This window comes from Abramis brama (genome assembly GCF_963993115.1).
Source record: "Abramis brama genome assembly, chromosome: 15".
Lineage (NCBI taxonomy): Eukaryota > Metazoa > Chordata > Actinopteri > Cypriniformes > Leuciscidae > Abramis > Abramis brama.
In genome coordinates this window covers 10358613-10372677 of record NC_139977.1, presented here as the reverse complement: position 1 = coordinate 10372677, position 14065 = coordinate 10358613, and the positions used below count along the sequence as shown (strand labels likewise).

Here is a 14065-nt window from a genome sequence, read left to right as displayed (position 1 = left end):
AGTCGCCGTGCTTGCGTCACTCCCTTACCCCTCCTACTAGTTCCTATGGCCACTTGGCCAGTGCGAACGCAAACAGCAAAACCGAGTTTGGGGGAGAGTAGTTCTTAGAACTGTTTAGAAGTGGACAGTTCCTAGAACTAAGTTCCTGTAACTACTTGGTTGGAAAGCGGCTTATGGGCACTTCCAGTTTTGAACCCTTGAACGTGAAGGTCTAGTGCTAAGGTTAAGTCGTCATCGGTCTTTCATATGGCCTATCCTAAAGTTTGAAAAGCACTACACTCAAGCTGTCATAGGGTTGTGCTCGCAAACATGCTGGGACAGGAGTTGAGAGCACATCATAAGCTTCGAGTTTCATTCACAAAGGAGGATTTAGTTGTGATTAATTTAGGCGTATTGCACTCAACACATTTAGGTTGAATTGAAGGGTTGTAATGTGAGATAGCATTGAAGATTGGTTTGGAGGAGTTTCACATAATTTCATTGAGCTGATGCAGGCACAATGATGAATATAAAAATGGGCTTTAGTGCGCGAGCATCTTATACGAACAAACTGTAACTTTGTGCTGTGGTTCTTTTGTGTTGAATTTCAAGAATTCATGCATCAGATCATGGGACGAGCAGGGACGAGGAGAGGTGAGGATTGTTTAGCAAGCAGTCTTTAGTCGATGAACATACAGACACAAGGATGATCCAAACAAGAAGCCAATGGTAGTACTAATCCAAACTGACATTACGGGAGACTTTACAACAAGTGAACAATGACTGACAAACACTGATTAAAAACATGGGGGTGTTTAATTATATACGCAAGAATACAAGAGGCTAATGAAGTAACCATGAAGACTGACAAGGGTAATTATGGAAACTAACCAGACGGCAATGGAAACAAAGGAAACAGGAACAAAAAATGCAAAGAAAATGGCAACAGAATAACAAAATAAGAGTCCTTGAACAGGGGAACCGTGACAGTAGTGGGTTTAGCTAGCTGTTTTGTTGACTGTTATTTGATATTGCACTTTTACAGATCAATTATCTGCCGTCTCCAATGGAATAGTTTTACATAAGTTTTTAATAATTAGGCCTATATTTAAAATTCCATTTTGCCTTATACATATTTTCTTTAATAAAAGCAAAACAAAATTTAGAAATGGCTTGTAATTATGATTTTATACATTTATTATTAAGACTTGAATGGTTTAAATTTGGAATTTAACTTGAATTAGACCCTTCAACTCATTACTTGACTGTTTGACGTTTTCCTATGATTTGACAGTTTTACAGCTGACTCTGAAAAGATCGTGATTTTGGCTTGGCTCTTGCAAAACAATGACTTGGAGCGAAAATTGAATGCAAAAAAAACATGTTTCTTTGCCACATCTCTGAGGGATTACAATATGTAAAAAGGTCTTGTTCTTGTGTGCTTGGGGACATTTGAATTTGGCATTTAAAAATCCTAGGTAAGACCTTAAATAAATTAGCTTTTAAAATGAACCAGAAGGACTCGGGATCATGTGATTATAAACAGAAACATAATATTGCAATGTTTGAAAACAGCCTTATGGAAAGATTCTTTGTAAAGGGTTTCAGTCTGTTTTCATTTAGAACATTCAACACTTAATGACTAGTTTGGAATTATATTGTTTTACAATAGCCAAAGAGAACTGATCTTTGGTAAAACCAAAAAAACAAAACTGTAGTCCCTCCATTCCTTCAAATGTCAAATCTCTCAGTTTCTCTGTATCTCTCTCCACTTGCTTCCTGTGGTCAGACACAACTTTAGTTTGAAAACCGAGCTCCTCCTTCCTTTCACTGTAGACAAGAGCAATGACCTGCAGTTACGCTGGAACAGAGGAGCTTTTGGCTCACACATTGACCTATTTTTGCACACAGTAAGGTATTGTGGAAAGCAAAAGGCAGAAAGGACATCCCACCGTTGCAGGATTAGTTTGTTTGTTAGGTAGTAATGATTAGTAGTGTCTCCTCATAATTCTTGGGAACTCGCTTATCAAAAGGTTAAATAAGACCTAAGTCTTATTATTTTCACATCAAAGTAAAGGGACACTAAGCTGCAGTTCCTATTTTTGAGTAATTATTATATAATAAAATATAACCCTACAGTTTATATAAAGGTTAAGTATTTTTCATATCTTTATTAATATGGTGGGATATATATACATATATATAATTTTTTTTTTATAAACTTTCTGTAATGTTGATTTTAGGATTACAGCACTTTCTGTGCATTCCTGTGCAGAGTTGCTCAATCCTGTTGTGGGAATCGATGTTACAATAGTACAACTGAATGAAATTTGCATATAAGAGGGGAGTTCATGACACTACTGGAACTACTCCTAGAAATATTTTGTGCATTGACTCTTGACATAACCCATATAGAAAGTTGTTTTGGTCACACTTTAGACTATGGTCCAGTTCTCTCTATTAACTAACTATTAACTAAGACCTTTGCCTCAATAAACTCCTAATTTACTGCTTATTAGTAGTTTTTGTAGCGTTTAAGTTTAGGTATTCGGTAGGATTAAGGTATGTAGAATATGATCATGCAGAATAAGACATTTATGTGCTTTATAAGTACTAATAAACAGCCAATATCATAGCAATATGCATGATAAGCAACTAGTTAAAAGTGAGAATTGGACCCTAAACTAAAGTGTTACCTTTTTTTTTTTTTAAATGCACACTCTTATTGATTATGCATAGGCTTAAGTGGCAGTTTGTTGGACTTCTAATTCTAGTGATACTACTTCTAGTCACTGAGTGAAACTAGAAGAACTAAACTATTATGTGTCCTTGCTTGCTGTGTGCAGAACATGCTGCAACTTGTCAGATGGTAAAAGTAACTATTGTCCAAAGTACGTTTCATTGATGATTTCTTATCTTCCTAGTCTTGTAAGAACACACCCAGACGCAATCTTTTATTAACACAACTCATGCACAGCTTATCCTGTAAAAATGACAAGTTTAGTAATATGTGCAACTGTTAACAAGCTGGGCTCTTTGTTGTTGCAGCTCCAAACCGGTTTCGGCACAGTAGTCTCAGAGTCAGTCCACACACCCAGTTAACACCGTCACTGCTGGTCTTTCTGCTACAGAATGTGTGGAATGTTCTCAAGGCCTGACACACCCACTGTCAAAAAACACTTTTGTCTGTCTATAAGTGCTCTCAAAACAGATGCTGACCCCTGCAAACACCTGGACGAATGTTTCTTTTTATAGTACTTCTGCTGCATTGCTTAACATGCACTTTTTGCAGAATGCATAGGACAGAGCAGAGACACTTGTAGGATACTAGCTCCAGTCGCTCTTCTAGTAGTGCATGGTGCTACCAACACTAAGGTCACAAGTTTGAGTCACAGGAAACATACTTTTAAGAGAAATTTCTCTTGAAGTTGAAAACCTGGTAATCGTAAATGGTACGATGGTAATGGTAAATGACTTTTAGTTGTGTCAAGATGATTAAAATTGAAACCTAAAGATCTTTTGTAGTGTCAGTTCAGTTATTAAACCAGACCCTGAGTGATTCTCTCTCACGGATGAGTGGAATCTGGCCCGACCACTCCGACACACCTCGAGTTCTCGAAGTTACAGGAGGATTGACGAAACTGCTGCTCTGTCTTGCATTATATGTCGTGTCATCAATCATTTTGATACCCAAACACTGCTGAAGCTTTTAGAATGCAGAAATGTCAATCAATCTGAAACGCTATTAACTAGGGATGAAAACGCTATTAATTTTGGATGCACCAAAATGGAAAATTTGGCCAATAATTATTTTAAAAAGTAGCTTGATAGATAGATAGATAGATAGATAGATAGATAGATAGATAGATAGATAGATAGATAGATAGATAGATAGATAGATAGATAGATAGATAGATAGATCTGTAAAGCTGCTTTGGAACAATGCGTGTTGTGAAAAGTGCTATGCAAATAAATTTTACTTTGAAAAATCAGAGCAATGCATATAATTAAAAAAATGGTAATATTGGCCCATATCATATTTGTGCATCTCCACTACTACTACTACTACTAATGCTTTCTACCAGATGACAATGTACAGAATGCAAAGTTTGCATAGACAGATGAATATTTCCATCAACAGCTTCAGTTGCTGCATATGCCAAAGTTTTTGCGCTCCCCTGGAGGCCTTATACCTTTATGGTTCACTCAATTCCCAGCATGTAGTTTGGTCTTCTGCTTTTAAGAGTATTGTTAGAGAAGTCACTCAGGAGTGTCTGGTCTGGAACGATACACATGGGTGTGGGCTGTGGGGTTTAACTTGCTATTCATCGAGGTGTGGACTGGCTGATGTCTCTCATAGTATGCATCACTCACAATCTACTACTAAAATGTAACGCATACTTGTAAACGTTAACCCTCATTTCTGAGCAGACATAGGCAGAGTTTGTTTGTTTCTTTGAAAAGTTTCCTCCATTTTGACATAGTAACAGTTATGTAAGCGTTATGTTTTGCATGTCAAGGAAGAACAGTGTTGATCCTGTAGCTGATTTGTTTAATATTAAACTTACAGAGTAACATCTGATAAAATTCAGGTAACTCAACAAAAGTTGTGCACTCATGCTCGGAGTAATTCTCTTCACATCCTGCCCTTTTCCAGTCGGACTTGGTGGAGAGTTCAAGCATTCAGGAGGACATCGTGGACTTGAGGGACATGAATAATGGCTTCTCGTCTGAGATTAAGACCGAGGTATTCGAGGTGGAACCCGTCGCCAAGATGGACAACCGCTTCTTTGGTGAGCTTCTTGCTGAGGTTTACCGCAAGAACTCCGATATTCACACCTGCATCTCCGAGCATGTGGCGAAGATCCGGGGAAGGTAGAGCACATCCTTCAGCATTTTAACGCTTTTTAAAACCGTTATTTCATAATAAGTACATTTTCGCAATCTGATTCATGTAATGCCATGCTTCAATAACAATAATAAGATATAATGTGCAAATTGCTTTTCACATATTCTGTCTTAGTGAATTCCTCCCTGTGTGCCTTAAAGGAGTATTTAAATTGAAGATCTGCATGCAGATAACAGCCCTTAACCCTGTCAAACACTAGCTAGATGATTGATGACTTAAATGAGAAAACCTATTACAGACCAAAATTAAATCTCATCTCTTCACCTAATCTGCAGCCACTTTCTCAAATGACTCATTAGAGTGATCAAAAACCTGAAACCTCTCCGCCTTGTCTAAAGCTGTCTGAGAGCAAGGCTTGATCTAGTGATTCATGGCAAGTTAAGAGGTTCTGTACTTTACACCTTAGAAATGATTGTGAGAACAGCAGCACCTCTGGACGCCTCTGCTTTAATGCTCTTTTTTTTTTTTTTTTGACTCATTCATATTGTTCTCCCTCTCTGCAGGAAACACCTTCTGGACTCCACCATTGACTACAAGGTAGGGAGTGGCAGATTGTTCAGTTCCTGTGAAGTTGGCTAAAAGTTTTCCATGTTGCATACAGGATTTCAAGTTTCAATCATGGTTCATTCTAAACCCCCCCCTCCCCACCCCCATTTTTATTCATTTGTTCAAAAGTAAATTTAAAGTGCAATTTATAATAAGCACACACTGGCTTTATTACACCTCTACTATTATGAGAATGTTTTTTGACGTTTTCATTGGGGCATAAATAAAAAAAAATATCAGTGTGAAAGAACTGTCCTGATATCACAAAATATATGCATATTACAAAAATATAAAATGTCATATAATGCAACTTCCCAAAAACATTATATTTATTAATTAATAATTCATGATATTTTGGAAGAAGAAAAAAAGTTTGAAAATAATGTTCTTCCAGCTCTTGGTCAAAGAATATGATGAACTTGTTAAAAACGTGTTTGTCTGTATGTGTGTTTGCAGGTGGACAAAGATGAAATAGAGAGTCTTATTCCCAAAGGAGTGTCTGAACTGACTAAGCAACAGATCCGCTACCTGCTGCAGGTGAGCGCACATTACAAACGACTGCCCTGCCCACTTCCAGTCAGCCCCACCCACCTCTCAGTACACCCCACCCTCAGACGCTTCTCCTGACAGCTCATAAAACCTGTCCCAGGAACACATGTTCCTCCAGGCAATGTAGCCTCTCAGTCATTGTTTGAGCTGGGAGTCTGATAAAAAGAGATAATTGCTTCATCTTCAGTCATTTTTTGGATATTCAGTCAACTTTGAGCAAGTTAGATTAGATTAAGTGCTGTCATTATTGTCTGTTAATATATATATCCTGTTTTCTGTTCTTTTTTTCCACAAAAAAAAAGTTAATATATGTGATTATTCATTTAAGATACACTATATTGTCAAAAGTATTGGGAAACCCCTCCAAATCATTGAATTCAAGTGTTCCAATCACTTCCATGGCCACTGTTGTATAACATCAAGCATCTAGGCATGCAGATACGTCTACAAACATTTGTGAAAGAATGGGTCGCTCTCTAGCCTGGCAAGCCAGACCAACATCAAGATGTTAGGTCTGGAAACTCACCATAGACACGGCACAATCCGAGGGGCGGGATAAACGGCTGTCTTTCAAATTCCCTCTGCACGCAATAGGACAGCGCTTCAACCAACCAGAGCGTTTTCCCAACAGCGGAGCTAATGTTAGTTGATAGATTCAACTTTTGAATCTGGCTGGCAAAACTACGAACACATCTTCCTTTTTTAAGAATGACTTAAGTGCCGTTCTTTGCTCTTTTCTCAAAGAAAAGCTTAACTCCAAGTCCTCCAGAGTCGCGGCCAAAGCCGATTCGAAAGACTGTTCACCAGCAGCAGCCATTCTTTGTTTTCAAGTAGCAGGGAACCGTCACAACTCTGTCGTCATTATGTCAAGCCCGCCCCGCCTACTCTATACACAACGTGATTGGCCTGGCCGCCTGACCCAATTTAGTTTTTTGCAGCTCGAAAGTCAGTGGAGAGTTGCTAGACTACCCTGGCTGCAAAATACATTTTGCTGCTGCTAGGGTGCATCTAGATTTCTAGGCTAGTCGCTCTCAGGATCTCAGTGAATTCAAGCGTGGTACCGTGATAGGTTGCCACCTGCACAATAAGTCCATTCATGAAATTTCCTTACTAATAAATATTCCACGGTCAACTGTTAGTGGTCTTATAACAAAGTGGAAGCAAATGGGAACAACAGCAACACAGCTACGAAGTGGTAGGCCACGTAAAATCACAGAGAGGGGTCAGCGCATGCTGAGGCGCAGAAGTCGCCAACTTTCTGCAGAGTCAATAGCTACAGACCTCCGAACTTTGTGTGGCCTTCAGATTAGCTCAAGAACAGTGTGTAGAGAGCTTTGTGGAATGGGTTTCCATGTCCGAGCAGCTGCATCCAGGCCTTACATCACCAACTGCAATGCAAAGCGTCAGATTGCAGTAAAGCACGCCGCCACTGGACTCTACAGCAGTGGAGACGTGTTCTCTGGAGTGACGAATCACACTTCTCTGTCTGGCAATCTGATGGAAGACTCTGGGTTTGGCGGTTGCCAGGATAACGGTACTTGCCTGACTGCATTGTGCCAAGTGTTAAGTTTGGTGGAGGGGGGATTATGGTGTGGGGTTGTTTTTCAGGGGTTGGGCTTGGCCCCTTAGTTCCAGTGAAAGGAACTCTTAATGCTTCCGCATGCCGTCCCGTTCCAACATGAACACGCACCAGTACACAAAGCAAGGTCCATAAAGACATGGATGAGCGAGTTTGGTGTGGAGGAACTTGACTGGCCAGTAGAGTCCTGACCTCAACCCGATAGAGAACACCTTTGGGATGAATTAGAGCGGAGACTGAGAGCCATCCATCTCATCCAACATCAGTGCCTGTCCTCACAAATGCGCTTCTAGAAGAGAGGTCAAAAATTCCAATAAACAGACTCCTAAACCTTGTGGAAAACCTTCCCAGAAGAGTTGAAGCTGTTTTTCTGCAAAGGGTGGGCCAAGTCCATATTAAACCCAACGGATTAAGAATGGGATGTCATTAAAGTTCATGTGCATGTAAAGGCAGGCGTCCCAAACTTTTGGCAATATAGTTTGTAGATTCACACATAAACAAAAACGTTTATGTTAGCTGCGATTAATAACAATTAATCGATTTGACAGCACTAAATATAATATGATATAACAGTCAATACATATGAAGCACTTTAGTTGGCAGTAGTTTCAGACACAAAGTAAAGTCTTTCTCTCCCTCATCTAGACTCGTGTGACGGCTGATAAGACCATGCGTCTGTTGATGGCCACGTTCAGCAGTCTGCGAGAGGAACTAGTGCGTATGCAGGAGGATATGAGGGTGAGTGCGATTATTCTACCACTAAATCAACCGACAGCCTCCTGTCCTGCAGAAGCAGTAGATATGATGATGAAACATATCAGGTTTGGCCTCGTGGGCGTGTGTTTGCTTTACAGTCCAGCTTTCAGCTGACCTTGTGTTTTTCAAGGTGTGATGCGTGTATACACAGATTCAGTGGTATGATGTAACAGCTACACAACAGCCCCCAGCCCTTTAACACTATTAGCATTATTTTGTTGAAGGTAAAACAATTTTTTTCTAGTTCTTCAATTATACATGAGAAAATTACAAAAGTTAATGTCAAATGTAATAATATTCACCTTAGTTCTGCAAATATAAATTCAGATTGTGATACTGTATACCAAAAGAATATCTGCTTTGTTGGTATAGCAAGAGGTAATTTCCTGTTTGACTGAATAGAGCTTCTGCTCAGTTTAACATGAGTCATCACAAATACATGCAGCATCTTTTCAATTGGTAAGCCAAAATGGAGCAGCCAACAGCTACTGAAGACCGCAACTACGCCAGTGTCTGTGTTTTCACTAATTATCCACTCAAAATAATCAAAAAAAGATAATTGCTTATAATAAAGCTTTGTGTGCGGTCTCTTTTGAAGCAAGACGTATTGCAAACTTGATTGAGAAATATGGAAGTGATTGCACTGATAAACTGTGCATTAATGGATGCTTATATGTGTGTGTGTGACATCTGACTGATCATGATTGGTCAGTTGAAGCATTCTGATGTCATATATTTTATGGTATGACTAGGGCTGCATGATTTGGGAAATTCTTTTATTCTTTGCAAATTCTTTACACTCAATAATTAAACATGACTATAAAATATGAATAATAATAATATTGTTATCATTATTATTATTATTATTACTATTGTAATATTTCACCTTAAAATAAAAAAAATAAAAAAACTGTAAAACTACTAATACTAATATTGAAGTCTTAATTTTCAAGCATTAAACCATCAGGCTTTTATTTAGGTAGAAACCGCAGGGAGCCCTTAAAGCTTCTCTTGTTTTGAAAACTGCTGCTTTATACAGTAAGCGCTTCTCATTACAAGTTTGGGAAGATGGTTGGCACGTGTTGTCTTCCGAAATTCCAAAAGGCATGTTATGAGTGACCCAAACTCAGAACACATGCAGAGAGGATTTCATGTGGAGTCGCTCTGAAACACTGAAAACACCAGATCGCTCTAAGCCATATCGCAAATTCAGTTTATTTTGATAATTTGTGCAGCCCTAGTTTTGGCCATTAAACTATATATTTGATCATTGTCCTTGGCAGACTTTCTTCTTACAAAAGTTTTACTTTTTATAAAACATGTAAAACAAAGGTAATTAGCTCTAAAAGGTGTGTTAATGTACAGTTAGATGGTCATTATTGCAAAAATAAATAAATAAATTAAACCAGACAGTGATAAGAGTCACCGTTTTGTAGTTTGTGGAAGGTTTTTAAAGATATAACCTGTTACCATATAATTTGACTAGCATCTACTGAATTTACAAATCTATAAGCCTATTTTTTTTTACTAAGCATGCACAATTATATGGTTAGTTGCAACTTGCATTTGGATTAACTGTGTGCATTTGCAGAATCTGGAGAGTGAGAAGGAGGAGCTGGAGAAAGAACTGAGCTATAGGAAAGATCAAGGTTTTCAATATGAGAAACTACTGGAGAACGTACGCGAGCAAAGCAGACAACTGCAGGTACCATAAAACTTCACTTCATCACTCCTGTCAACAATACAACTGTTTAACAGCAGCATTTAAGTAAGAAATGTATTCTTATTAAATCTACTAAAGTTATTCAATCAAGAGCAGTGAGTGAATTTCTGTTTTTCTTTTGTTGTTTGATTTATATTAACAGCATATATAGTAGCAGGTACACTGTATATTATGCTGCTGTCACTTTAATACACAAATCTAATATACACATGTGATTTCTTTACTTGCTGTTTACATCCACAGATATAACCCACTGTGTTCATGTGAACTTTGTGTGTTTTTGACATAACCTTGTGTGTATTTAACAGTTTAAGTGCAATAAGACGTGAAAGAGAACTTAGTTTAATTATCACAGGACTCGCCATCTGACATCCAGCTTTCTGTGCGTGAGCTTCGGATGTGTGCGCTCAGAAAAACATATATCAGAAGTTTGGACTGATATGGCTTTAAAACACATGCAGATAATAAACTTTCATGATGATGAAGAACTGCAATGTCACATGAGCGTATCTGCGAAAGAGATCATCAAAACCAAACAGATGTTTTAGTTTTTGGCAGAGTATCTGATGCACCAGATGTAAAGGCTCCTCCCTCTTATGGAAAGCGGGGTGGGGAGCAGCAGCTCATTTGCATTTAAAGATACATGCGCGAAAAAAGCATGTTTTTCTTTCCACTCAAAAATGGTAATTTACAACATGTTATAAATGATCTGTGGGGTATTTTGAGCTAAAATTTCACAGACACATTCTGGGGAGACCTGAGACTTGTATTGCATCTTGTAAAAAGGGGCGTAATGGGTCCCCTTTAATCAAGTCAAATACATTTACATATGCCTGCCTCCAGAGCAAGACATCGACAATTAGTTTTACATCATCACACCATAGGCCCCGCCCACTGGCATTCAATCGCTTAACGACTGACATTTGCCTACACTGGATGCAAGTGTTTCGTCTCATCACATCACAGGCAAATAGAACCCATTATAATCAATGACGCTCTCTGCACTGCCCTTAAAATGTATCATTTCAGATAGAGGGTCAGAATGAGGATCGAAAAATAATCATTTTTCCACACTTATATTTGTTTTTTGTTTTGTGCAAAAAAACTTGTCATGACCCCTTTAATGATGACAACTAACAACCTGTGCATGTTATTAGATATCTATCTCAGATCTTTAATTTCCATTTTCTCTTAGGCGGCTTTGAAGGAAAGTAACAATGCTCAGCGTTCTCTAGAAAGTCAGCTACTGACCTTCCAGAGCAAAGACCCCAGCAAAGACTTCCGCATCAAAGAGCTGGAGGGCAGCAAGAGGGCCCTGGAGCAGGAGAACGAGCTGCTCAGGAAGAAGGTGGGCAAACCTCAGGGTCTTCATCAAAATTCTGTTTAATAATTATACACCATACACTCACATTTATTATGTAAACACAAACTTTTATTTTGGATTCGATTAATCGCGATTAATCATTGCCCAGCACTATTTTATATATATATAATATTTTATATATATTTTATATATATTTAAATATCATTTATTATAAACACCAGCTGTGAAAGTGCATCTAAGCCTAGTCAAAAAACGTTATTATACACATAACACACACGACTCACAAGAACAGTTCATTTCCTATCAGATATAAATGAAAATGATGATGACTTGAAATGACTTGTGGCTCATTGAGTCACATCCATCACCGCTCTGCCGGTGCGATTCACTAAAGTTTTCAATAAAAGAACCAGTCAAACATTTGTAAAGCAAACTACACTGGTCACACTGCATGTTTGTGTGCAGTGAAGTGCGCCGTAAAGACGACACAAGAGAAACATTGTTCACGGACCTTTAAACTCATCACTGTGTTTGGTCCAATCTAACTATACATGCTATAATATTATGTTTCAGTATTTACTTAGCATTATTTACTATTTTACTATATAATTAGCAGTCTTGTAGTTTGTAAAATGCTCAAAAATAGGAAAGTAGACATTATACTGTGGAAATCATTGATTCTAGGGTTGTATTTTTTTGTCTTCCCTTCCCTCATGTGTCTTCTTCCCCTTTTATGTTTGTCTGCATTTACTGGTATCTCTTCCGCAGTTGACAGGGCAGTGCAGTAGTTCCACTGTCCAAATCAAAACACAGGAGCTGTCTAGAGAGTATGAACGGATGCTGAATGATCTACGGGAGGAGAAAGACAGAGAGCTCCAGAACCTGCGGGTAAATAAGGAAGAAACAAAAAAAATGCAAAGGAGTTGATGAATTTGTACTCAATGTACAGGGTTCCCATGCTTCTTGAAAGTACTTGAAATTATATTTTATTACCAAAGAGCATGTTCAAATGATCTGCCCTATCAGTACGATCCGAGGCTTATGTATATAGCCGAATCGTCTTGGTTCCTCGACAGGAACCAAGCATCCCTCCAACGACTCACTCTCGGCTAGCTCCTATCCCAGCCAGGGATGCGGGGGAGAACTCTGGGTTCGGGCCACATTCCAAGCTCGGAGCCCTCCCTCAGACATAAGGCAAAATACGCATACTCTTTTACTCTAATTATTTATAAGTGTGAACTTGTGAATTTCAGACACATGGATTCAAGGACTGGAAAGTATGTGAAAACAAACATAGGTGCTTGAATTAAACCTAAATTAAATTTTGTGAGTAGCATGGTGCTATTACAAAAAATGGCCTTTATACACTGACAACGCCAGAAAGAAACAGCACTACTGTTTGGGGGGAAAGTGGGAAAAACCTGAAAAAAGGCGCTGTGAGTGCATGGATCGTGATCACGCGCAGCAGCCCTGCATGATAAACGCGTGAAGATGTTAAACTAGCTCAATATCAGGGAAATTCAGTGGCGCTTGGCACAGGATTGAGCTACATAAAATAGTTTAATCAAATTTCTAACGAATAATGCCTAATAAAGTATGTGTGGTAATGTGAGATTATATATTTATAAATATTTGTTGTATTATTTGAACTGAAAAGTTGTTTAAGTCCTTTTATAGTCATTTTATGGTTTAGGATGTTGCATAAACGCTGATCTCCCCCAATTAATTTTATTTGTGCATGTCTTAAAGGTCTTAAAGGACTTAAAATTGATTTAAAAAACCCTGCAGATATCATGTAAAATATTTTGAATATTTTGTCATGCCTAACAATTACCTTGTCCACATCAATTTCATTTAATTGCTAAATTTATGTATATTTTAATGTTTTAATCAAGTAATTATTCATAAAAACTAAAACCAGTGTAAAATAAATGTTAAAAGCAGGAATAAAAAAGCTGAAAACTGCATCTCTCGTTCAAACTCGCTCACTCGCTCTCTCTCTCTCTCATACACTCGACCAGCCCTCTCTTCTCAATGTATTTAAAAAGTAATACGCCCCTTAAGTTTGATCTTAGTTGTCAGTATATGCCTTAACATACTGCAGTAATGATAGACACAGGTACAGTAGGTATTTGATAGTGTCCAGATTGATATTGTGTTTGATATAGAGTAAAAGGTGCTTTTAAAAAGTGCTTGAAAGTCCTTGAATCTGGTGTTCATATGAAAGAGTGGGAACCCTGAATGTTTTTAGGTAAAACACACTTAAGTATGGAAAAGTTTATTGCTTTTATAAGCATCCTAAAATGCTTTTATAAAATGACTAGTATGATAAAGACTCAAATGTTCAATAAATATTAAGAGACAAACTATTTCATTCAGTAATATAATTAATTAGGCAAACTGTAGGCTGTGGATGATTGATAAACAATTTGGGTCATTAATATACACTACTGTTCAACAGGTTAGGGTCAAAAAGATTTTTTAAATGGTTTTAAAAAAATTATCTTATGTTCACCAAGGCTGCATTTATTTGATCAACATTACAGTAAAAACTATAATATTGTGAAATATTATTACAATTTAAAATTGTTTTGTTTTAATATATTTTAAAATGTAATTTATTCCTGTGATTTAAAGCTGAATTTTCAGCATCATTACTCAGTGTCACATGATCCTTCAAGAATCATTCTAAAATGCTGA

The 14065-nt window shown here is 37.8% G+C and overlaps 1 protein-coding gene across 1 annotated transcript in view; it reads left to right on the top strand.

Annotated features, from left to right (window-relative positions):
* Positions 1–14065, top strand: part of pof1b (POF1B actin binding protein) — a 29981-nt gene that overhangs the window by 10620 nt on the left and 5296 nt on the right. Inside the window, exons 3-9 of the mRNA XM_084136078.1 lie at positions 4637–4854; positions 5392–5425; positions 5891–5971; positions 8208–8300; positions 9910–10023; positions 11237–11389; positions 12134–12253. Of these exons, the coding sequence (XP_083992204.1) occupies positions 4637–4854; positions 5392–5425; positions 5891–5971; positions 8208–8300; positions 9910–10023; positions 11237–11389; positions 12134–12253 (813 nt within the window). The remainder of the gene's footprint in view (positions 1–4636; positions 4855–5391; positions 5426–5890; positions 5972–8207; positions 8301–9909; positions 10024–11236; positions 11390–12133; positions 12254–14065) is intronic.